General features: G+C 43.1%; 2 protein-coding genes and 1 pseudogene across 2 annotated transcripts in view; all 3 read left to right on the forward strand.

Annotated features, from left to right (window-relative positions):
- The window catches only part of LOC120025697 (adenomatous polyposis coli protein-like), a 56055-nt gene extending 41319 nt beyond the window's left edge, over positions 1–14736 (forward strand). Inside the window, exons 9-16 of the mRNA XM_038970269.1 lie at positions 3630–3731; positions 4870–5031; positions 5227–5443; positions 5640–5735; positions 6073–6212; positions 6531–6725; positions 6908–7122; positions 7256–14736. Coding sequence (XP_038826197.1) covers positions 3630–3731; positions 4870–5031; positions 5227–5443; positions 5640–5735; positions 6073–6212; positions 6531–6725; positions 6908–7122; positions 7256–13700 — 7572 coding nt within the window. The 3' untranslated portion in view covers positions 13701–14736. The remainder of the gene's footprint in view (positions 1–3629; positions 3732–4869; positions 5032–5226; positions 5444–5639; positions 5736–6072; positions 6213–6530; positions 6726–6907; positions 7123–7255) is intronic.
- Positions 14737–19880: 5144 nt separating this feature from the next.
- On the forward strand, positions 19881–21593 carry srp19 (signal recognition particle 19). Its single transcript, XM_038970545.1, has 5 exons — positions 19881–19996; positions 20324–20399; positions 20617–20688; positions 20893–21001; positions 21167–21593. Exons 1-5 carry the CDS (start codon positions 19959–19961, stop codon positions 21295–21297), a joined length of 426 nt encoding a protein of 141 aa, XP_038826473.1. The 5' UTR covers positions 19881–19958; the 3' UTR covers positions 21298–21593.
- A 577-nt stretch (positions 21594–22170) lies between these two features.
- LOC120025626 lies at positions 22171–25627 on the forward strand (annotated as a pseudogene).
- Positions 25628–26347: the final 720 nt, after the last annotated feature.

Consider the following 26347-nt stretch of genomic DNA (forward strand, 5'->3'; position numbering starts at 1 on the left):
ATATGCGGCCTACAAAGTTACTAGTATAGGCTAGGGAATTTGATTACAATTCTTCATCATTTTCCCACTAATGTTATTAGCTTCCCACCTCTTTCTCTCTAGTGCTGCTTCATTCCTTGTCTTCAACTGTTAGATAAGGACAACTAGTCATATTAATTATATCTGCAGTGTAGCTGTTAGCTAGGTTTCTAGAAAATAAAAACATTTGGAACCAACACTTTACATGTTGTGTTTATGTTTTTGTTCAGTTTTGTGATTATCTTCATCATTCTAATGACATGCTTGAATAATATAGGACTAGAATGAGATGCAGAAGGCTTTCACTTCTCATGAGGATTGAATGGTTATGGGTCTGAATAAATACCTATAGCCAACCACCATCGTGCGTTCGCTCTTCTTTCAAACTACCCGCGAGTTCTATTGGCTGCTGTATTGACCATTTTAGCAAACAAGAGCTTGCGTACCGCTTATAATAGTCTATTGGTATAAGAAATGCAAAAATGAAATGTCCAGCAAGCTATTCTTGTCTAGATTTTCCTTCATGGGACTCAAATTGCTAAGGAGACTTTAAAAAAAAAAAAATTTTTTTAGAGAGAGGCCAGTGGAGCACAGGTATGTAATATTGCGAAAGAGACAGGCTATAAGTTAGAAGCTTAGTATGCATAATCCATTATTCATTAGCTAAATGTGTGTATTTTTATTTAACTAGGCAAGTCGGTTAAGAACAAGTTCTTATTTACAATGACGGCCTACCCCAGCCAAACCCGGACGACGCTGGGCCAATTGTGCGCCGCTCTATGGGACTCCCAATCACGTCCGGATGTGATACAGCCTGGATATATAAATACAAGGCTAGTACTGTATTGAATTTATTACCTGAAAGAGGTAGGCTAGGATATATATGCACACATGCATATATAGATAGATAGATCTCACACACACACAAGCGCGGTACCAGTCAAAAGTTTGGACACACCTACTCATTCAAGGGTTTTTCTTTATTTTTACTATTTTCTACATTGTGGAATAAGACATCAAAACTATGAAAAAACACATATGGAATCATGTAGTAACCAAAAAGGTGTTAAACAAATCAATATATTTTATAAACACTTTTTGGTTACTAAAAAATTCCATGTGTTATTTCATAGTTTTGATGTCTTCGCTATTATTCTACAAACCCTTGAATAAGTAGGTGTCCAAACTTTTGACTGGTACTGTACATATACAGACATTGCATTCGGAAAGTATTCAGACCCCTTCCTTTTGTCCACATTTTGTTACATTACAGCCTTATACACAATACCCCATAATGACAAAGTGAAACAGGTTTTCATGCTGCCACTACCATGCTTCACCTTAGGGATGGTGGCAGGTTTCCTCCAGACGTGACGCTTGGCATTCAGGCCAAAGTGTTCAATCTTGGTTTCATCAGGCCAGAGAATCTTGCTTCACATGGTGTGATAGTCCTTTAGGTGCCTTTTGGCAAACTCCAAGCGGGCTGTCATGTGCAATTTACTGAGGAGTAGCTGCGGATTGTTGGAGTGCTGCGGAGAGGGTTGACCTTCTGGAAGGTTCTCCCATCTCCACAGAGGAACTCTGGAGCTCTGTCAGAGTGACCATTGGGTTCTTGGTCACCTCCCTGCCCAAGGCCCTTCTCCCCGATTGCTCAGTGTGGCCAGCTCTAGGTAGAGTCTTGGTGGTTCCAAACTTCTTCCATTTTTAAGAATAATGGTGGCCACTGTGTTCTTGGGGACCTTCAATGCTGCAGAAATGTTTTGGTACCCTTCCCCAGATCTGGGCCTCAACACAATCCTGTCTCCAAGCTCAACGGACAATTCTTTTGACCTCATGGCTTGGTTTTTGCTCTGAAATGCACTGTCAACTGTGGGACCTTCTATAGACAGGTGTGTACCTTTCCAAATCATGTCCAATCAGTTACATTTACCACTGGTGGTCTCCAATCAAGTTGTAGAAACATCTCAAGGATGATCCATGGAAACAGGATGCACCTGAGCTCAATTTGAGTCTCATAGCAAAAGGTCTGAATACTATTTCTGTTTTTTAGGTTTAATACATTTGGAAATATTTCTAAACCTGTTTTCGTTTTGTCATTATAGGGCATTTTTTTATTTAATCAATTTTAGAATAAAGCTGTAATGTAACAAAATGTGGAAAAAGTGAAGGGGTCTAAATATTTCCCGACGGTACTGTATATATCAATTTTGAACAGGATTATCTATTTTGCAATTTTAATGGAATTGTTGGAGAGACTGCGGGATAGTGCTCGCTCGTGCACTGATTTAAATTAATGATATAGGAGCATTTTAAAACTCTGCATTTGAAAAAAAAGGAAAAAAAGAATGACAATTATAAAAAATAAGGTTACCCCGAAAGCCAGATGGAAATGTGTAAATTAGACATGCATTTGCTCTTTATATTACTGTAGCATAGGCTATGCTGCAGCAAATGTAGGTCTACCTGTCATAATAAAAAAAGGTTTCCATGATGAGATGATGGGTCTACATACTGAAATGGGCTGTCGGTCACCACCCTGAGCGTCGTCGATTCATCGTACTGTGACCAGAGTGAAGGCCATAGAGAATCCATATTTAGACATCGCATATAATTTAACATTTCCAGTTCACGTCATGCTGTGTGTATAAGTAATGTATTATAATTTACTGGTTTCTCACATTTATTTATCCCTGGAAAAGGGAGTGGTTTTGGGCGATAAATCTTGGTAACCGGGTTCCCGCCAATAAACCCTAATACTGAACCATGTCATAGTCGACTGGATTTCGCTGATTTGGTCACTCATCTGTTAAATTGTTTTGAATTTCCTCTGCATGCTTGCTTTCAGTTCCTTCAGTTTCCCAAATATGTCTGTTACATAGGTAAGGAGACACCACTTTTTTTAAATGTTCATTACACAGAAATTCAACACAGCCTGTTTTTGTTTTTACACATCCATTGCGAATGACAACAGTTCCTCTCACAATTCAAAACATCTTTCTATCACTCTCCCTCAGTAACCACTTTGCCTCGGTGTGAAATAGAACATTGACATGCTCTGATCTCATATCTCCACGTAGTTTTGTGAACAGGCGTGCGTGATGTAGTTTACAATCGATGTTACCTGCTGCGTTTCTGAGTTCTGCGCTCAGCTCTTTTGCAGCCAGTTGCTCTCTGTGTATCCATTATAGCTCAGTGGGTGTATCATACAATGCATCTCTAATGCAGAGGGAGACACATTCATAACTAGAGTGCAGAGCCGCATCTGTGCAAAAGTCCATTCGATCCCATGGAGTCTGTTTTTTGTCATATAGCCACGCAACACACTGAGCCGTTTCATGCTTGGGAATCGTGAGACGGAACAATATGTCCTCGTGAATAGCATCCCCTGACTAGTAGGGAACAGAAGCCCTCACAGCTAACGTCCATTTGGAGAGCATGGGGGGGGGGGGTTGAGTTCAGCCGGTTCACTCTTGATTGCTAGCTATAGCATCAGTTCTTAGCATCAAAATGTACTTAAGTATCAAAAGTAAAAGTATAGTCCTCCAGATCAGAGGTAGTAGGGATGACCAGGGATGTTCTCTTGATAAAATGTTTTTCTTAATTTCTTTTAGGGTTCAAGCAGTCGCCTGGATCACGATTCTGCCAGTGAAATAAGTTTGGGTGTGGGTAGTTACTCTGTGCCCCGCCGACTGACCAGTCACCTGGGCACCAAGGTAACCAGAGATTCTAATACACCTCAGGTTGATATAGTTCTACTGTTACTATGAAACAGCCCCCGTTAACAATTAACCACATGAGTTCTGCCTGCATGTCCAAACCGGAATTGTGAAATGTTATCTGTACTGAACAAAAATATAAACGCAACATGCAACAATTTCATAGATTTTTACATGAGGAAATCAGTCAATTGAAATAAGTTCATTAGGCCCTATTCTATGGGTATCACATGACTTGGAATACAAATGTGTATCTGTTGGTCACAGTTACCTTTAAAAAAAAATGGGTCTCGCAATGGGCCTCAGGATCTCGGCACGGTATATTTGTGCATTGAAATTGCCATCGATAAATTGCAATTGTGTTCGTTGTCTGTAGCTTATGCCTGTCCATACTATAACCCTACCGCCACCATGGGTCACTCTGTTCACAACATTCACAATTCGCAAAATTTCTCACCCACACAACGCGTGGTCTGTGGTTGTGAGGCTAGTTGGACGTACTCCCAAATTCTCAAACGATTTTGGAGATGGATTATGGTAGAGAAATTAACACTTAAATTATTTGGCAACAGCTCTGGTGGACATTCCTTAAGACAGCATGCCAATTGTACGCGCCCTCAAAACTTGAGACATCTGTGGCATTGTGTTGTGACATAACTGCACATTTTAGTGGCCTTTTGTTCCCAGCACAAGGTGCACCTGTGTAATGACCATGCTGTTTAATCAGCTTCTTGATATGCCACACCTGTCAACTGGATTGATTATCTTGGCAAAGGATAAATGATCTCTGACCTTGATGTAAACAAATGTGTGCACAAAATTTGAGAGAAATGCCTTTTTTGTGCATATGGAATATTTCTGGGGTCTTTTATTTCAGCTCATAAACATGGGACTAACACTTTACATGTTGCGTTTATATTTTTGTTCAGTGTAGTTTAGCAATTTCATAAAAATTATACATTTATTTTAACAGAAGTAGCCCACATAAATTAGATTTATTTATACATTATACTCCTTGCATCCCAAGGAGTATAATGTTATCAATTTCGCTATGAATAACTTGTTTTGACCTATAAATTATCAGTGTGTCTTCTACAATATAGTTGTTCTCACGGTCGGCCTTCTTGCCCTACAGGTGGAGATGGTATATTCCCTTCTTTCAATGCTGGGGACCCACGATAAAGATGACATGTCTCGCACTCTGCTTGCCATGTCCAGCTCTCAGGACAGCTGCATCGCCATGCGTCAGTCTGGCTGCCTTCCCTTACTCATCCAGCTCCTCCACGGCAACGACAAGGTTTGAAATGTTACATTTTTGGGGGGGTAACTTTGTTTTTTTATCATTAGTTATTTGTTTTACCATGAAGGATCACTCTGGAAATATGTGTTTTAATTCATGCTTTCATGTGAAATCCTCTGGGATCAAATGTCTTGTCAAGGTATGTATTATCATTTTTTACCCCAAATAACATTTGATTCTATTCAATTCAAGGACTCTGTGCTGTTGGGGAACTCACGGGGAAGCAAGGAGGCCCGGGCGAGAGCCAGTGCCGCCCTTCATAACATTATCCACTCCCAGCCTGATGATAAGAGGGGTCGCAGGGAGATCAGAGTGCTGCACCTCCTGGAGCAGATCAGGGTCTACTGTGAGACCTGCTGGGAGTGGCAGGAGAGCCATGAGAGAGGAGTGGACCAGGACAAGAACCCCAGTGAGGCTTCCTCTGTGTTTACTGTGTTGTATTGGTTTTGTGTATCTAGTCTTGATGTGTTGGTGTATGTATTGCTGACCTCACTAAAATAAAATATTGTGTCGTATAGATGAACTGTGTCGATTTGGTTAGTGAATGGACATTTGGATGGGTAATGGATTTTTGTTACCAAATGGTGTGTTTGTGTGAACCCCAGTGCCCTCTCCCGTGGAGCATCAGATCTGCCCAGCGGTGTGTGTTCTTATGAAGCTGTCCTTTGATGAAGAGCACAGGCACGCTATGAATGAGCTCGGTAAGTATTCACCAAATGCACTTTGTTTTTACTTAGACTAATTAACCACGGTAATCACCTCCACTGCTTTCCAGGCAGTTATCTTTAAAGATAACACATTTGATGGATTTTATAATTCATACCATTATCATCACCAAGCAACCATAACAGAACAGAGCTACTTAAAGGCATCATGTTAGAGAAATAATTGATGTATTCATCACTGTAAAGATGTACGATCTTCTGCAATGTCCTCAATTATGTGCGTTGCATAGGACATTATATAGTAGAACATTCATGGGGCAGACTAATTCAATTTATTGATTGGCATTTCTCCTGCTGCGCTGTGTGTTCCCAGGGGGCTTGCAGGCTATAGGGGAGCTGCTCCAAGTGGACTGTGAAATCTATGGCCTCACCAGCGACCACTACAGCGTCACTCTGAGGAGATACGCTGGCATGGCGCTCACCAACCTCACCTTTGGGGATGTTGCCAATAAGGTGAGCTTGTTCAGACTATGTAGCCTAATGTCAGATATAGATTGATTGTGTGTGGAATTGTTACAGGACATTTTGGGATGTCTACCTTGTGGCTGGTTCCTCAGGTCCAGATTAAGTCTATTCCTAGAGTTAAAAAAAAAAGAAGTTCTATCTCCATTGAGCATGCTTTTTAGTTTAGGAGTAGGATCAATCGGAGTCTGGGAAACCTTCCCACATGTGTCCTTACACCTGAGAGTAAGTGTATTCTTTGATAATCTTGTTCTAAAAAGTATGGCTTCAACTTAATAATAAGCATCTTTCTGTGTCTTCAATCCTCAGGCAACACTGTGTTCCATGAAGGGATGCATGAGGGCCATGGTGGCTCAGCTGAAGTCTGAGAGTGAGGATCTACAGCAGGTGATTGCCAGTGTGTTGAGGAACCTGTCCTGGCGTGCAGATGTGAACAGTAAGAAGACCCTCCGCGAGGTGGGCAGCGTCAGGGCTCTGATGGAGTGTGCATTGGAGGTACAGAAGGTGAGACACATCATGAATACACTTTCAATTACAGGTCACCTTGGTTACTTTGGTACAAATATATAATTAGGAGCACATAATGTATAAATATTTGAATGAAATGTCCAATAGGAATTTGATAAAGATATTTGCCTGAAGATGTATTCACTGGCTAATAGTTTGTCCTCTTTCCCTTTTTATAGGAGTCTACTCTGAAGAGTGTCCTCAGTGCCCTGTGGAACCTGTCGGCTCACTGCACTGAAAACAAAGCTGATATCTGTGCTGTTGATGGGGCTTTGGCCTTCCTGGTTAGCACTCTGACGTACCGAAGCCAAACCAACACCCTCGCCATCATTGAAAGTGGAGGAGGCATCTTGCGCAACGTGTCTAGTCTCATTGCTACAAATGAAGATCACAGGTGTGTTTTCGAAAATCAAAAGTAACTAACTATAGTATTATGCTGTTAAATATTATAATTATTTGATATTTTACTGTATCCCCTGTAATTTGTACACTTGAAAGCTTACAGGACCATATGTTTCTGTCTGTAGGCAAATCCTGAGAGAGAACAACTGTCTTCAGACACTCCTGCAGCACCTGAAGTCTCACAGCCTGACTATTGTGAGCAACGCGTGCGGCACTCTGTGGAACCTCTCTGCCCGCAACGCAAAGGACCAGGAGGCCTTGTGGGACATGGGTGCTGTGAGCATGCTGAAGAACCTAATCCACTCCAAGCACAAGATGATCGCCATGGGCAGCGCTGCAGCACTGAGGAACCTAATGGCCAACAGGCCCGCCAAATACAAGGACGCCAACATCATGTCGCCTGGATCCAGCCTGCCCTCTCTTCACGTCAGGAAACAGAAAGCCTTGATCGAGGAACTGGACTCTCAGCACCTCTCTGAGACATTTGACAACATTGACAATTTAAGCCCCAAGGCGTCCCACAGGGGTAAACCAAGCAGGCACAAGCAGAATGTCTACAGTGATTACGATGGTGTTTCTAGATCGGACGGGTTTAGCCCCAACAGTGTGCCTGTGCGCCCCCCTTACGTGAACACACCAGTTCTGTCAAGCCCGTCACCCAGAGAGAACCCAAGGGGAAACATAGACAGTGTTAGGGCTGAGAGGGATCGAAGCCAGGACAGAGACAGACCGAGGGGTGCACCCGGGGGTTTCCACCCAGATCATGACTCTAAGAGAATGCAGATGCCTGCCACAACAGCTGCTCAGATCGCCTTGGTGATGGAGGAGGTGAAAAGCATTCACTTGCTGACTGGTCTGGATGACCGGTCACCAGAGAGCCCTAATCAAGACCCTCACCGTACCACTGCAGCACATGGTCATTCAAATGTATACCCCTACACTAAGCCCGATCACTCGGGCAGACCTTGTCCAATGCCCAAGTTAGAATACAGGGCGTCAAACGACAGTCTCAACAGTGTCAACAGCACTGACGGCTATGGAAAAAGAGGCCAGATGAAGCCATCTGTGGACTCTTACTCTGAGGATGATGAGGGGAAGTGTTGTGTCTATAGAAAATATCCTGCAGACCTCGCTCACAAGATCCACAATGCAAACCACATGGAAGATGATGATGGAGAAGTTGACACACCCATCAATTACAGCCTGAAGTATTCTGACGAGCAGCTGAACTCTGGTCGGCAAAGTCCAAGCCAAAATGAAAGGTGGGCGAGGCCTAAGCACATGGAGGAGGAGATGAAACGGACAGATCAGAGGTCTGTGCGATCTCAAAGCCCAGGCTACCCCATGTACACGGAGGGCAACAGTGAGGGCGAGGAAAAACTCAAGTACAAGCCCAGGTTCGTGCAAACAGAAATGCCACAGGGATTCAGATCAAGGAACGCCAATCAACAAGATCAAAGCAATGCTGGCCCCACTCAAGGAATTAACAAAAAGATGAACAACCAGACTATGTGCCAGTCTGTGGATGATTACAGTGATGACAAACCAACCAATTATAGTGAGCGATACTCAGAGGAAGAACAAGATGAGCAGCCGACCAATTACAGCATGAAGTACAACGAGGAACATCACGCAGAACAACCCATTGATTACAGTCTGAAATACTCAGACTCCTCCTCCCAAAAATCCATGTTTAGTCATTCAAAGTCATCCTCCACTCAGAGCTCAGTGAAAGACAATCTGAGCCAAGATGGTTCCACATCATCCGTGTCATCCATAAAGAATGCAGGAAGACAAATGCAGCTACATCCCTCCTCGGCTCAAATGAGATCAGGGCCAACTCGGCCAGGCCAGAAGAACACAATATGCAAACCCCCTACCGTCAATCAAGAGACACTACAGACGTACTGTGTTGAGGACACACCCATCTGTTTCTCAAGGGGTAGCTCTCTGTCATCCTTGTCCTCAGAGGAGGACGAAATGGAGGGCTGCAAGAGGAATGTAAATGCTACCAGTAACTACCCAACTCTTCCCATCTCTGAGAAAGAGTCGACTGGTGGTCACACACAAGAACAACGCAGAACCGAGAGCCAGTTGTCTGTGCAGTATGTCCGAATGAAGCCTCCAAGGAATAGTCAAGTTCATGGAGATGGATCCAGACATCACAAAGCTGTTGAGTTTTCATCTGGAGCCAAATCCCCATCCAAAAGTGGCACCCAGACCCCCAAAAGCCCCCCAGAACAGTATGTGCAGGAGACACCCCTCATGTTCAGCAGATGCACATCTGTAAGCTCTCTCGACAGCTTTGAGAGCCATTCCATCGCTAGCTCTATACAGAGTGAATTGTGTAGCGGTATGCCCAGTGGAATCATTAGTCCAAGCGATCTGCCCGACAGCCCTGGTCAGACCATGCCTCCGAGTCGTAGCAAAACACCACCACCACCCCCAGAAAATCAACATCCACCCCCAATGAAACACAAAAAGGTGCCGCCTCCGCCGCCTCCGAGGGCGGATATGGCTCCAAGACATGCTGCTGTACACGCTGCTGTCCAGAAAGTCCAGGTGCTTCCGGATAATGACGCCCTCCTACACTTTGCGACAGAGAGTACCCCAGAAGGATTCTCTTGCGCATCCAGCCTCAGTGCTTTAAGCTTAGATGAACCTTACATTCAGAAAGATGAGCTCAAGATCATGCCTCCTGTTCATGAAGACGACCAGGGAATTGAGGCTGAGCATGAGAATGATGACACTACAGAACCCCCAAGCCAAGGGAAGCGTGAGACAGAAAAAGACATTTTGGATGATTCAGATGATGACGATATAGAAATACTGGAGGCTTGCATAAACTCAGCCATGCCAACAAAGTCATCAAGAAAACTCAAAAAGCAATCCCCTTCCAACACTACTTCTAGAATACCACCACCTACTGCCCGTAAACCAAGCCAACTTCCTGTTTACAAATTACACCCTTCACAAACCAGAGGACAACAGAAGACCGTGAACTTTGCCCATGGAGAGGACATGCCTAGGATTTACTGTGTAGAGGGAACCCCTATCAATTTCTCAACAGCCACATCTCTCAGCGACCTAACCATTGATTCACCCCCTAATGAGCTGGCCAATGCTGAAAGCCGTGCTCCTCCTCGTGCAGAAATATCATCCAGTCAAAGAAGGGACACTATTCCAGAAGGTAAATGTACAGAGGAAAAAGATGCAGGTGTTACTTCCTCCTCCACACAAGCTGCCGGGACAGAAAATGAAGGGGATGATATTTTAGCAGAGTGCATCAGTTCAGCCATGCCAAAAGGTAAAATCCACAAATCCTTTAGAGTACAGAAAATGTACGATCAACCACTGCACCCGTCAGCTTCTCCTGTTAGCCTAGTCCAGCAGGAGGTTGAAAAGAAGCCCACTTCCCCTGTTAAACCAATGCCACAGAGTAGTGAGTACAGAGCTAGGATGATTAAGAAACCCCAGCCTCCGTTCAACTTTTCTTCATACCCTGATAAAAACAAAGAAACCAAAATGCAACAGACAAAAATGGCATCCAGAGATTTCACAGATAAGCCACAAAATGCGGAGAGGCCACGTCCAGGGTTTGCTTTTGACTCGCCACAGCATTACACACCAATAGAGGGTACACCCTATTGCTTCTCACGCAATGATTCACTGAGTTCATTGGACTTTGAGGATGAGGAACCTAACCTCGCCAAGGAAAAGGCAGAACTCAGAGAAGACAAAGACCAGAGAAAAGCTTCAACAAAAAACTGTGGAAAGCCATCCTTAAGGGCAAACAGGGCAAATCTACCACAGACTGCTCCAACAAAACCTCAGCAACAGAAGCAGGCAGTATTTCCACAAGCATCCAAAGAAAACATGGGGCCAGTGCCAGATGAGAAGCAGAAGTTTTCCATTGAAGACACACCGATGTGTTTCTCTAGAAACTCATCTCTCAGCTCTTTAAGTGACATTGACCAAGAGAACAACAACAAAGACCTCCAGCCAAAAGAAAAAGAAGAAGAAGAAGAAGAGGAGGATGTAACTCAGGTGGAAGCTCCTACAAGACCCCAAGCTTCTGGTTACGCACCAAAAGCCTTTCATGTTGAAGATACCCCTGTGTGTTTTTCAAGAAACAGTTCACTCAGCTCACTAAGCATTGACTCAGAAGATGACCTTCTACAAGAGTGCATCAGTTCAGCCATGCCAAAAAAGAAAAAACAGACAGCGAGAAATAAAGAGGGGAATGACCAAGGAGATGCCATTGAGGAGAGAAGTATGGATGGCATTTTAGCTGAGGAGCCAGAACTCATATTAGATCTCACTGATACATATAGTCCAGTTTCTGAACAAGCCTTATCGCCAGACTCTGAGTCCTTTGATTGGAAGGCCATCCAAGAGGGTGCCAATTCCATCGTCAGCAGTTTGCACCAGGCAGCTGCTAGCCTCTCTAGACAAGGCTCATCTGACTCTGACTCAATCCTCTCCCTCAAATCTGGAATATCCCTTGGGTCTCCCTTTCATTTACCCTTAAATTCAGAGGATAATAAATCTGCATCTGACAAAGGACGCCCACGGATATTAAAACCTGGTGAAAAGAGCACTTTAGAAGCAAAAAAGAAAGAAAAGGAAGAGGAGGCAGCAAAAGCTCTTAAAGGGGGCAAGAAAGTCTACAAAAGTCTCATAACAGGAAAACCACGTGCAATCACTGAGACCCCAGCCTCATTACAGCAGAGGCAGACGGCCCCTACTGTTCCAATCTCTCGTGGTAGGACAATGATCCATGTCCCTGGTGTTAGAAGCAGTTCTCCAAGCACTAGCCCAGTCCAAAAGAAGCCTCCAGCCCGCGGTCCAGCCTCAGTCTCAAAAATTCCCCCTACCCAAGGGCAGAGCTCCAGTAATTCAAACAGAAGCATTAAACCACCTGCTAAATCTGACCCTAGCCCCGCCAGGGATCAGCCTGGATCTCAATCGGGATCAAGTAAAGCTTCATCACGATCTGGATCCAGAGACTCCACACCATCCAGGCCAGCTCAGCAGTCCTTGACCACCAGACCCATGCAGTCACCTGGTCGCTCCTCTGTGTCACCTGGAAGAAATGGTCTGGGCTCCTCAAACAAATTATCCCAACTGCCTCGCACTGCTTCTCCAAGCACATCGTCAACCAAGTCTTCTGGTTCTGGCAGGATGTCCTACACCTCCCCTGGAAGACAGATGGGTCAGCAAACGCCACCCAAGCAGACTGGCTTGACTAGAAGCACTAGCGGAATCCCTAGGAGTGAATCTGCCTCAAAGAGCCTGAATCAGTGTGGAGTTACTGGCACATCTAAGAAGCAAGAATTGTCCAGGATGACATCCACAAAGTCAAGTGGAAGTGAGTCAGACCGGTCGGAGAAACCTGCCCTAGTTCGCCAGTCAACGTTCATCAAAGAGGCCCCTAGTCCAACACTGAAGAGGAAATTGGAAGAGTCTGCCTCGTTCGAGTCTCTGTCCCCCTCCTCTACCAGCCAGTCTCAAACGCCTGTGTCAAGCCCGTCTTTGCCAGATATGTCGTTGACTCTGCCCTATCAAGGAAGTCAGGGAAGCAACTGGAAAAAGTCCCCTCAGAGTCAAAACTCTTCAGAAAATGAGGATGGGCAACCTCAGAGGGGAGGGAAACACGACATCTCCAGATCCCATTCAGAAAGCCCCTCCAGACTCCCTAATCTTAACAGGACAGGGACATGGAAGAGGGAGAAAAGCAAACACTCCTCCTCTCTTCCAAGGGTTGGCACCTGGAAGAGAACTGGCAGCTCCTCTTCCATCCTCTCTGCCTCCTCTGAGTCAAGTGAAAAGGGCAAAAGTGAGGATGAACGACAGCCACTGAGTCCAGCCCAAAGGTCCCCACACGGTAAAGATGGAAACCCTTTAAAAGGAACATGGAGGAAGATGAAGGACAGTGAAATCTCTCAGTCAGAAGGCCACGATTCTTCCTCCATAGACTCTAACACCATGGCCATGGGGCACCAAATGAGCCCTGCAGTGTCCAAGACTGAGGATGTGTGGGTGAGGATTGAGGACTGTCCCATTAACAGTCCGAGGTCTGTAAAATCTCCAACAGCAAACACACCTCCAGTAATCGACAGTGTTCTAGTCAAAATGCCCTCTGTTGATCTCTTGTCAAGTGAAACCCATCCCAAACAGTCCAAAAATGAAAGTGTAAATGCTCGTAGGCTAGGTCCAGAGACTAATTTAAACTTGTTTAGGAGCAGTGAGAGTCTTGATAAGAAAGGGCCAGACCTCAAGCCTGCTCAGAGCATCATCCCAGAGGCCCATGAACTGCCTGTTGCTGAACGCACCCCTTTTAGCTCCTCCAACTCTAGCAAACACAGCTCACCTAGTGGTGCTGTGGCTGCCAGGGTTAGCCCTTTCAATTACACTCCTAGCCCCAGGAAGAGCAGTGCTGACAGTGCCACACCACCACGACCCTCACAGATACCCACGCCTGTCGGCGTCACCAACAGTGCAAAAAAGAGAGAATCTAAAGGAGAAAGTGCTGGAGAAAGTGGGTCCTACATTGTAACCTCAGTTTAAGTCCCTTGAGGCTAGACTACACAGACACACAACCAAGATCTAGGGGAAATGTCTTGAGCATACCTAGTGACCTCTGTTGTAAAGAATTATTCAAACACTAAGCAAAGATCATGGATTCATCAACTTTTGGTGTAAAAAACTAACATGTAAATAATAGTGAGATACTAGAGGGTTATTGTAGTTGATGCCTAGCCTAATTGCTGGGCTCGTGTTTCTTTGCTGGTAGAAATGTGGCTGGGACACTTGGTTATCAGAGAACGAGAGAGAGGGAGACCTCTGAAGGATAATGTATGTGAATTTGTACTGTACAGATTTTAATTATGTATGTATTTAATTTAAACCCCTGTAAAGATCCTGAATCTTGTCTGACTTGACAAAGATAATCACTTAAAGTTGCCTATTTGGGTTGTTAAATCCCTTAAAGATGGACTTTAATGCTACTCCATTTATTTTTTATTAAACCTAAGTTTCAGTCAAAGAACATTAATTCTCATTTTTACTACTGCAAATGTATTATAAACTTCCCTTCCTTGCATGACCTGATGGTTTGGTTCCTGAAGTAAAGATTAACATGTATGTGGTCACATGTGTTGGTAGCTGTAGTGTAACATTTTACACTATTTTTGTGTGCTCTGAACGTAAAGGAATTAACTGCAAGTTACCCTTGACAACTTTTCGAATGAGAAAATATTTACATTGGAAAATAGATGATATAAGAGAGTAGATAAGATTCATTGCTCTGCTGTTTAATTGTTATCAGGTGAGTTGGATGCTTTTTAACTAAGAGACTATCTCAGAAGGACTGAATGAACACTTTGAACAAAATCAATTATTACTGTAGGTTTTTGGTGTTGGTATATCATTTTTTTAAAGCTCATTTTACTTCCACTGTAATGCTAAAGCACATACAATTACACTGTGTGAATGACTGTTCGTGTTTTATTTTCTCATGCAATAAAGTAGTGGTTGGATATTCAAAGGAAAAAAGTAAATTTACAAATTGTAAATCAAAATAATAAACGTTAACATTTTTGGTGCAAAACTAGTGTCCAGTGTTACTGAACAGTGGAAGGGTTGTGTGTATCAAGCTTTGATAATTTAGTATCCATCTTGAAGATATTTTGGTAGTGAATGGAATTTAAGCTCTGCTTCTAGTCAAATCAAATGAATTTATAAAGCCCTTACATCAGCTGATATCTCAAAGTGCTGTACAGAAACCCAGCCTAAAGCCCCAAACAGCAAGCAATGCAGGTGTAGAAGCACGGTGGCTAGGAAAAACTCCCTAGAAAGGCCAGAACCTAGGGAGGAACCAGGCTATGAGGGGTGGCCAGTCCTCTTCTGGCTGTGCCGGGTGGAGATTATAACAGAACATGGCCAAGATGTTCAAATAATAATGACAGTGGTTGTCGAGGGTGCAACAGGTCAGCACCTCAGGAGTAAATGTCAGTTGGATTTTCATAGCCGTCCGGTGAACAGGTCAGGGTTCCATAGCCGCAGGCAGAACAGTTGAAACTGGAGCAGCAGCACGGCCAGGTGGACTGGGGATAGCAAGGAGTCATCAGGCCAGGTAGTCCTGAGGCATGGTCCTAGGGCTCAGGTCCTCCGAGAGAATTAAAGAGAGCATACTTAAATTCACACAGGACACAGGATAAGACAGGAGAAATACTCCAGATATAACAGACTGACCCTAGCCCCCCGACACAAACTACTGCAGCATAAATACTGAAGGCTGAGACAGGAGGGGTCGGGAGACACTGGCCCCATCCGACGATACCCCCGGACAGGGCCAAACAGGCAGGATATAACACCACCCACTTTGCCAAAGCACAGCCCCCACACCACTAAAGGGATACCTTCAACCACCAACTTACCATCCTGAGACAAGGCCGAGTATAGCCCACAAAGATCTCTGCCACGGCACAACCCAAGGGGTGGCGCCAACCCAGACAGGAAGATCACGTCGGTGACTCAACCCACTCAAGTTACGCACCCCTCCTAGGGACGGCATGGAAGAGCACCAGTAAGGCAGTGACTCAGCCCCTGTAATAGGGTTAGAGGCAGAGAATCCAAGTGGAGAGAGGGGAACCAGCCAGGCAGAGACAGCAAGGGCGGTTCGTTGCTCCAGTGCCTTTCCGTTCACACTCCTGGGCCAGACTACACTCAATCATAGGACCTACTGAAGAGATGAGTCTTCAATAAAAATGTAAAGGTTGAGACCGAGTCTGCATCTCACATGGGCAGGCAGACCATTCCATAAAAATTGAGCTCTATAGGAGAAAGCCCCGCCTCCAGCTGTTTGCTTAGAAATTCAAGGGACAGTTAGGAGGCCTGCGTCTTGTGACTGTAGCGTACGTGTAGGTATGTACGGCAGGACCAAATCGGAAAGATAGGTAGAAGCAAGCCCATGTACTGCTTAGTAGGTTAGCAGTAAAACCTTGAAATCAGCCCTTGCCTTAACAGGAAGCCAGTGTAGAGGCTAGCACTGGAGTAATATGATCACATTTTTTGGTTCTAGTCAAGATTCTAGCAGCGGTGTTTAGCACTAACTGAAGTTTATTTAGTGCTTTATCCGGGTAGCCGGAAAGCAGAGCATTGCAGTAGTCTAACCTAGAAGTGACAAAAGCATGGATACATTTTTATGCATTTAATTAATTTTTGGACAAAGTTTCTGATTTTTGCAATGTTACATAGATGGAAAAAAGCTGTCCTTGAAACAGTCTTGAAAACAGTCAGAAACAGTCAGTTTTATTTGAGACGACTGTACAACCAAAATTAATTGTCAGATTTAACAGATCTCTTTGTTCCAGTGAATGATTATGAACACAAGTGTTCGTATTGCAGCTATGGTTTGATATACAAGCAAAGGAGATATGACTATAGGCATTTATTCATAACACCAATACATAAACATTTCGTGATAGTTGTATGTGTGTTACAATAACCTTCATCCGATCATAACCATCAGTGTCAAACTTTTTTATACCCAATATAACACACTAACAAACTGAAAACGTGTACAATTAATTGGTGGGAGAAGTCTCATCACTTTCATGTGTAACCCTTGTAGCTTTAGAATCGCGGCAAACTTGGTTCCTGTTTCTATTCATTCGCGTTCGCGTGTGTCAACCAAAAACACTCTAACGATTAGTTGACAAATAGTGCCTCCCACAATACAGGTGATTGCTGTTGGTAAGAAGTACTGCAGCGATTTCAAGCAGAGGAAGAGGATTTCCAAATCCGAGGAAAATCTGTGTCCCTCCAGCAGGTGGCATTTTTCGTTTCTCCCATCAAGCAAGGAGTTTTTATATGGTCAGTGTCGAATTTGGTCAACAAAAAAACGAATGGTTTATTTGATCGAATAGACGTTTCGTAATGCTTAAGTTGAGTATACTGATATAAGTAGGACAAGTGACATCCAGGTAACTGCAAAAAAACACTGTATACAGTAGTCGTCTGCATAATCATGTTGAGCCTAGTTACGTGGCATCCCTATTGAATACCGGGGGTTGACGTCACCTTATCGAATATTCAAAACTGAATTACAGTAATGAGATGTATACACCAATCCAAAGAAAAGACAGGCGGGAGCTAGACAGCCAGTCGTGCCGCGTTGTTGACAACGATTTGTTAGGGTGGAGAGATGTGTATCTTGTCGGTATATCCATAATCTTTCCCTAAAGGTAACTCCCATCAAAAACTGCATGCCCTTTGATCACGTTTTTTTAAAGTTAAAGCGAAATTGTCAAAGTGTCCTGCCTGTTGAGCTTCCACTATTTACCACAGCCACAAAGTCAAAATATCGTTAAAATAAAACTATTTGCTTTTTGGTCTTAAATTAAGGTTAGGTATAATATTAGCAGTGTGGTTAAGGATAGGGTTGCGGTTAAGGTTTAACATCAGATTTTAAGAAGATAAATGGAAGAAATGCGGGGTTTATGAATGTGTGGCTGTGGTGACTAGTGTTGACCCTGGTAACTTTGATACAGCTATCATATACTATACTGTCTTTGCAGTTATCTTCAACCTAGCTTAATTTCCCGCTGAAAACCGGATGTGGGGACTCAATGTTTAGCCACAATAGTGGATTTTGCGGATCACCTTCAAAATAAAAGTCACCCAAACGGATTGAAATGTTTTATTTATTTTACTAGGCAAGTCAGATAAGAACCAATTCTTATTTTCAATGATGGCCTAGGAACAGGGGGTTAACTGCCCTGTTCAGGGGCAGAACGACAGATTTTTACCTTGTCAGCTCCTCGGGGATTCAATCTTGCAACCTTTCGGTTACTAGTCCAACGCTTTAACCACTACGCTACCTGGTTCCCCAAATTGTGGAATCATGCTCTATTTGGACTAGATAATCATAAACAAGGTCGGAATGTTGTTATATAAATTAAACAAAAGACAATAATTTGACACAACAAAAAAATATCTGAAATCACACTGTGGATGTATTACACTTTAGAATTGCATGGAGGGCAGCATAACCTATGGATGTTGCACCAATGAAATTAGGTATCAGCTTACTCACTCAGTGACACTCACAGAACACAACTGTGTAGAGTACACACACATATTAGTGTCTTACCTCTTATTGCAGGACTTTGACTGTGGGAATTCACCTTTCCAGTCAATCTATTGTGTGTATTGCACTGTGCAGCCGAACCTATGGATGTTGTACCCATGAAATGGGCCACGCATAGCTCCAACTCCAGCATCAAGTTTGCAGTAGTAGGCCTGATTACCAACAATGATGAGACAGCCTACAGGGAGGAGGTAAGGGCCCTGGCAGTCTTGCCAGGAAAATAACCTCCCTCAATGTCAACAAAACGAAGGAGCTGATCGTGGACTTCAGGAAACAGCAGAGGGAGCACACCCCTATCCAAATCGACGGGACCACAGTGGAGAAGGTGGAAAGCTTCAAGTTCCTCGGCATACACGTCACTGACAATCTGAAATGGTCCACCCACATAGACAGTGTGGTGAAGTCGCAACAGCGCCTCTTCAACCTCAGGAGGCTGAGTAAATTCGGCTTGGCCCCTAAGACCCTCACAAACTTTTACAGATGCACAATTGAGAGCACCCTGTCGGGCTGTATCACCGCCTGGTACGGCAACTGCACCGCCCTCAACCGCAGGGCTCTCCAGAGGGCGGTGCGGTCTGCCCAACGCATCACCGGGGGCACACTGCCTGCCTTCCAGGACACCTACAGCACCCAATGTCACAGGAAGGCCAAAAAGATCATCAAGGACATCAACCACCCGAGCCACGGCCTGTTCCCCCCCTATAATCATCCAGAAGGCGAGGTCAGTACAGGTGCATCAAAGCTGGGACCGAGAGACTGAAAAACAGCTTCTATCGCAAGGCCATCAGACTGTTAAATAACCAACACTAGCCGTCTACCAATCGGTTACTTAACCCTGCACCTTAGAGGCTGCTGCCCTATATACATAGACATGGAATCACTGGTCACTTTAATAATGTTTACATACAGCTTTACTCATCTCATATGTATATACTGTATTCTATTCTACTGTATTTTAGTCAATGCCACTCTGACGTTGCTCATCCTAATATTTATATATTTCTTAATTCCATTCTTTTACTTTTAGATTTGTGTGTATTGTTGTGAATTGTTAGATACTACTCCAGTTGGAGTTTTCTATATGTTGTTATTTAAATTCAACAAAAGACAATACTTTGTTAATTCGACACAAAAAAAAGTTGAAATATGTTGAAATCACACTGTGGATGGATTACACTAGAATAGCATTGGGGTGTAGTCCACAGGAGGATGGTGGCACCTTAATTGGGGAGAACGGTCTCGTGGTAATGGCTGGAGTGGAATAAGTTGAATGGTATCAAACACATGGTTTCCATTTGTTTGATACCATTCCATTAACTCAGTTCTGGCTATTATTATGAGCCATTCTCCCCAATTAAGGTGCCACCATCCTCCCGTGTACTACGCCCCAATGCAATTCTGAAGTGTAATACGTCCACAGAGCGATTTCAACTTTTTTTGTGTCAAATTAACAAAGTATTGTCTTTTGTTGAATTTATATAACAACATTCCGATTTATTCATCATTATCTAGTCCAAATATGGCACGATTCCACTATTTGTGTCCGTTTGAATCGCTTTCAATTAGGACCTTTTATTTTGAAAGCGAACTGCACATTCCACTATTGTGGCTAGCGTTAAACAGGTCCCAGCTAGGAAGCTAACGCGAACTCTGTGCTAGTGTATTCTGAGAAAATGACTCCACTAAGTGATAATCCAGCTGAAAAGGAAAGGTGGGTAATATTAGATTCATATCTCTTGTTTTCCCATCAAAAGTTTGTCTTGAAGTCCTACCTGTGAACAGAAAAACAAGCGAAGACAGCCATATGTGTTAGCTAAAACTAGCCAGCGTGTCTACGAAAATCGGTAGCCAACTTTGAAGTCAGTTGGCTAGCCATTTTCTTCGTCGTTTCAAATGAAAATACGTTTTAACTTGTAATTGTATCATTGTATTGTCGGATGCAGTTGAGACGGCAGCAGTGCTTGCTAGCTAACATGTTCGAGACATCAAGTTATGAATAGCGAGTTAGCTAACATGTTCTTTCTGATTTCTCTTGCAGGTTTATCTGCATATACCCTTCCTATGTAAACAGTAAGAAGACCCTAGCAGAGGGGAGACGGATACCTGCGGAAAAGGTAAACCAAATCTGCAGCATTCTTCTAATTTATTTGGTTCAATACATGGTGGACGACTTATTGCCTATCTATCTTGGTAAATGGACACACATACACACCACTATGGTCTACCTTTACCACGTATACACTTCTTAATACTGAATCATTATAGCCTATGTCCTCAAGAGTGTGTTGAGGGATATGGCTGACATCTTGGTTTTCCTCTGTACTCAACCAGGCAGTGGAGAATCCTACATGTGCTGAAATCCGTGATGTGTTGACAGCAGCAGGGGCAAATGTTCTTGTGGAGGTAATGAGACATTACATCAATAATGAGTTGCATAGCTACATATGGTGCTTTACATCAGAGGGGAACGCCTCATTCATTACCATTGTGTAGCTCCCACCTAAGTAATTCCACGACAGCCATTTTCCATCGTCAAACACGTCACCATAGGTTAGGGGTATTGCCTGATTATAAGTCTGTAATTGTTGTTCAATTGACCATCCACAGAACAAGATGTACTCCAGAGAGTGGAACAGAGACGTGACATTCAGAGGAAGAGTACGTGTTCAGTTGAAGCAGGAGGATGGAACTCTCTGCTCAGACAAGTTTGCATCACGTGAGTGTTTGTGAAGGAGAGGAGCAATGTCCTATGGCTCAAATTAGCCAAACTGGAAGCAATGTAGTCTGTTTTCACCATCAACTGGTCTCACAACGCACAGTTGTGTGTGACCATTTAAAAAAAATATGAATGCTTTGCTTTCCTTCTGATTTGTCCCGAAAGGTAAAGATGTGATGATCTACTGTGCTGAGATGATCCCCAAACTGAAGACCAGGACCCAGAAGGGTGCAGGGGCAGACTCAGGCTCCCAGCAAGGGGAGGGCAGCAAGAAAAGCAAGAAGAAGAGGAAGTAGAGGCCCTGCCCAGTCACACAAAGGTCCCCATATTACTGTTCAGTTTACTGTAAGAAACTAACCAAGGAAGTCTGTCACAAAGAACTGGCAAGTGTCAAACAGAAAGAGTGAACAAATGCTAATTTATGTGAGGTAATTATTTGGTATTGGCCCATTTGTATGATGCTATGGGATATGCCATATGTGATTATGCCAACAGGCACATGTAAACATTTATATTTTGTGAATTATGTATGCATCAAAGTATTCTGTTTCAATTGCTTGAAGGGAAATAAAAGTCAAATAGACAATGATTGCTTCCACTTTGTTCTGACAGTGAGAATCAATTGTATTATTTTTGTCAAGTTATTATGAAACTTTACCTATCCCTTATTTGCCTTTTTTCCCCCAGATATTTCTTTCCTCATATGCGTCTATATAAAATAAATGACTTGAGGTCACACATACAAAGCAAGTCAGATGTTTTCATTTGTTTCAATTTATTTAGGCAGGTTTCAAAAAATATAAACACAACATGCAAAAATGTCATTGCATTTAATGAGTTACAGTTCATATGAGAAAATCCGTCAATTCAAATAAATTAGGCTGCAATCTATGGATTTCACATGACTGGGAATACAGATATGCATCTGTTGGTCATAAAAAAATAGGCCTCACATTGGGCCTTGGGATCTCGTCACTGTATTTTGTGCGTTCAAATTACCATCAATAAAATGCAATTGTGTTCGTTGTCCGTAGCTTATGCCTGCCCATACCAGAACCCCACTGCCATCATGAGTCACTCTATTCACAACACTCGCCCACATGACGCCATACATGTGGTCTGCGGTTTTGAGGCCGGTTGGATGTACTGCCAAATTCTCTAACGCGACGATGGAGAGGCGGCTTATGGTAGAGAGAAATTAACATTACATTCTCTGGCAACAGCTCTGGTGGACATTCCTGCAGTCAGCATGCCAATTGCACGTTCCCTCAACTTGAGACATCTGTGACATTGTGTTGTGTGACAAAACTGCACATTTTATAGTGGCCTTTTATTGTCCCCAGCACAAGGGTAATGATCTTGCTGTTTAGTCAGCTTCTTGATATGCCATGCCTGTCAGGTGGATGGATTATCTTGGCAAAGGAGAAATGCTCACTAACAGGGATGTAAACAAAATTTAAGAGAAATAAGGTTCGTGTGGCACATTCTGGGATCTTTTATTACAGCTCATGAAATATGGGACCAGCCCTTTACATGTTGCATTTATATTTTTGTTTAGTGTATAATGTAATGATATGAGATGCAATGTTTTGTTCAGTCAAAACCAGTGGTGGGCCGTCAGGGCCAGCAAGGCCTTCTCTGCTGGCCTAAACATCATCAGAATATAATTTTTTTTTAAATTTATTTTCCCACAAATATGTATTAAATTATTCCCCAGAGTAAGAGTTATACTCTTCATTTCATAGCTTTCCTCTTGGTTGCACTGCTTCCAGCCCCAGGTTGAGATTTGGAGGGCTGGTCTTTATGTTAGATCTTTTATCCAATCATATTCAGCCATCATGTGTTGCCAGGGGTCTAAAATCTGCCCTCAGGCCTTCAGAATCAACAGTGCGGGCGCTTATAGTGAATGGAAATGAAAATTTAGTGTCAACCAATCAGCTTTAGAGTTGGCTATTGTATGCCTGCTGGCTGGCTCCAGTGTTACACAGGAGCCAGCTAGCAGGCGTAGTGCGTGCACGTCTTTTGATTGGATTACCAATATTGAGAGGCAGGTCCTATGGGCACGTCTATGCAGATCTAGGAAACTGAATTTGATAAACGAATTAATTCGTGTACTACTAAGCTGTTTTTTCAACCCACAATGGCGGAAGGAGGAGAAGATATCGATTTGGTCGAGGATATAATTATAACGCCATTCTCAAGATGAACTTTTCAAGAAAAGTTAGACATTGTAAGGAGAGGTCGCCCGACGCCGACGCTACAAAGCCTGTCACAGGCGGGAAAGGGATTCGTTCGCTCGCCACTTTCAAAGTTCCAACTACGAGCGCTATGGCTCCAGACACCAAAGTACGGCTGGGCACTTGGCTCCGAGAAGCACTGCAAACTGTACTGCTGGGAATGCCTATTATTTGCAAGTGATCGATTTGGTGTTTGGAGCCACACTGGCTTTGCAAACTTGAGTTGTCTAACCAAGGCAGCAACGAGACACCAAAGTACGGCTGGGCACTTCAAGCAATGGTGCTTTTGAAAACTTTTGGGGACACCGGAGTGGATCTACAGCTCAACGAACAAGCGCACAGGGCAACGCAGCTGCACAATGAAAAGGTGAAGGGAAATATTGAAAAGACTCATTGATTGTGTCATGTTTTTGGGTAAACACTGTTTACCCAAAAATGTCAATTTCAAGGTGACACAACGCCTGGTTATACTGCGTTTCTGTCTAAATGTATAGTGTCTAGAGCCATGGCATCATAATGATGGTAATAAGAGGTGGATTAATTCGGGTGGGACTGTGTAGTACCTCACTGAAGGCCCCAGGCCCTAGGCCCACGGCACGCCACTGGTCAAAACCATAGACCTACATCTATGCAGTGTTTCTGCTTTTATTTGAGTGCTTACTCTAAGTTTGTGCAGAGTGGTCTCTAATATATGTGGTTAGATTTGGAGGGATTTTTTTTACATTTTTCTAATTTTCTTAGTGGTTATTGGGTAGCTGGTGTCAATAGTAGCTCATGTAGTTTCCTGTTGTGTGTTAAACGTGTTAACATTTAGAAGGTGAGCTCGACGATAATGTAAGTTTGCAAGTTTTCAGTATCATTTTTGGTGAATTCTTGCGTTGCACCTGTTAAGTTATTAACTTGAGTGGAAAATACTGAGATATTGTGATAATATTTTAAGACAGTTGTTTTGCATATAAAATGTAAAGGCCTAATAAGCCACAGGTTCTGCTAAGTTCTATTGCATTGTGACAAGGAATGTACATTCCATTTTCTAATTATACAAACTAACAAACAACATCCTGAATGTATTGTAGATTGAACTGTTTTAATTCTAATTCAGTTAATTTAGTCTCACATGGTATATAGACAATATGACTGCGGACATCAATCATGAATGATTATTAGTGACATCACTGACATTTTTGTGTGAAATTGAAACATGAAATTAGAAAATAGATTTTCTCTGTTTTAATGAATTATGTATGTACAGTACCAGTCAAAAGTGTGGACACACCTACTCATTCAAGGGTTTTTCTTTATTTTTACTATTTTCTACATTGTAGAATAATAGTGAAGACATCAAACTATGTAATAACACATATGGAATCATGTAATAACCAAAAAAGTGTTAAACAAATCAAAATATGTTTTATATTTGAGATTCTTCAAAGTAGCCACCCTTTGCCTTGATGACAGCTTTGCACACTCTTGGCATTCTCTCAACCAGCTTCATGAGGTAGTCACCTGGAATGCATTTCAATTAACAGACGTGCCTTGTAAAAAGTTCATTTGTGGAATTTATTTTCTTCTTAATGCGTTTGAGCCAATCAGTTGTGTTGTGACAAGGTAGGGGTGGTATACAGAAGATTGCCCTATTTGACCTGCTCTGCTGTTTCTCCATCCCTCCATCCCTTTCTCTATTACTGAAATCATACTGAACCACCACTGGAGAGGCTATGTGCAAGGTGTCTTCACTCTGGTCCTTATCAGTTTGGACTGCTTTGCCCTGGTCATCCTGTCTTTCTGGGCCCAGAACCACTGGAGCCTCACCCTGGCCTGGCTGCTGTGTGGTTTGGCCTGGGTCCTGGCCCTGCTCCTCAGCCTCCCTCTATGATCTACAGAGGAATAGTATTCCTTGATTATATGAACACGTCACTGTGCACCTATCACCACCTACTAGACAAAACTGAGGGCAACCATCCGGCCATCACAGCTATCAAAGCCACCCACGTCACCAGGCTAGTGCTCGGCTCTCATCCCCTTGTTGGTCATCGCTGTCTGCTATCTGCTCAAATACCAGAGGGCCTTCTGGATCATATTGGGTGTTGTGGCTGTGTTCTTTATGTGCTGTCTGCCATATCACATCATAGGGCTGGTGATGCAGTATGGAGGGGAGGCCTCGGAAGACATGGCCCAGGCTCTGGACCTCCAGGCCATCTCTCTGGCTTACAGCAACCTTCTTCTGTATGTCTTCATGGGTCAGGACTTAAAGAAGAGGGTCAGGGTATCTCTTAGGAAAATATAAAAAAAAATATTCAGCGAGGATGTGACTATTTGTTCCTGTGTGTACTCTAAAGGACAGTCACAGCTGTCACGGTTCACAAACTCATCTGAGGCTCAGGTCTGAGTCAGAAATAAGAAAATAAATAACTCCTGTGTCATAGATAGTCATTATGTAGATGAAAAAACATGTGTTGGTGTTTTCTGACTGGTTGAGGTACTGAATGTGCATGATTAATTAATTAATAGTGATTAAGAAATTAAGCTGTTGTGTCCTAAAACTCTTATCTCTGTTACAGTGCTTTCAGAAAGTTTTCACACCTCTTGATTTTTTCCACATTTTGTTGTGTTACAGCCTGAATTAAAAATGGATTAAATTGATATTGTTTGTCACTGGCCTACACACAATAACACATAATGGTAAAGTGGAATTATGTTTTTTGCAACTTTTACAAATGAAAGAACAAAAACAAGAACTAAAATGTCTTGTCAATAAGTATTCAACCCCTATGTTTTGGAAAGCCTAAATAAGTTCAGGAGTAAAAATGTGCTTAAAAGTCACATAATAAGTTGCATGGACTCACTGTGTGTGCAATAATAGTGTTTAACATGACTTTTGAACGACTACCTCATCTCTGTACCCCACACATACAATTATCTGTAAGGTCCCTCAGTCGAGCAGTGAATTTCAAACACAGATTCAACCACAAAGACCAGGGAGTTTTTCCAGTGCCTCGCAAAGAAGGGCACCTATTGGTAGAAAATCAGACATTGAATATCCCTTTGAGCATGGTGAAGTTATTAATTACACTTCGAATGGTGTATCAATACACCCAGTCACTACAAA

The sequence above is a fragment of the Salvelinus namaycush genome, chromosome 31 (assembly GCF_016432855.1).
Source record: "Salvelinus namaycush isolate Seneca chromosome 31, SaNama_1.0, whole genome shotgun sequence".
Classification (NCBI taxonomy): domain Eukaryota; kingdom Metazoa; phylum Chordata; class Actinopteri; order Salmoniformes; family Salmonidae; genus Salvelinus; species Salvelinus namaycush.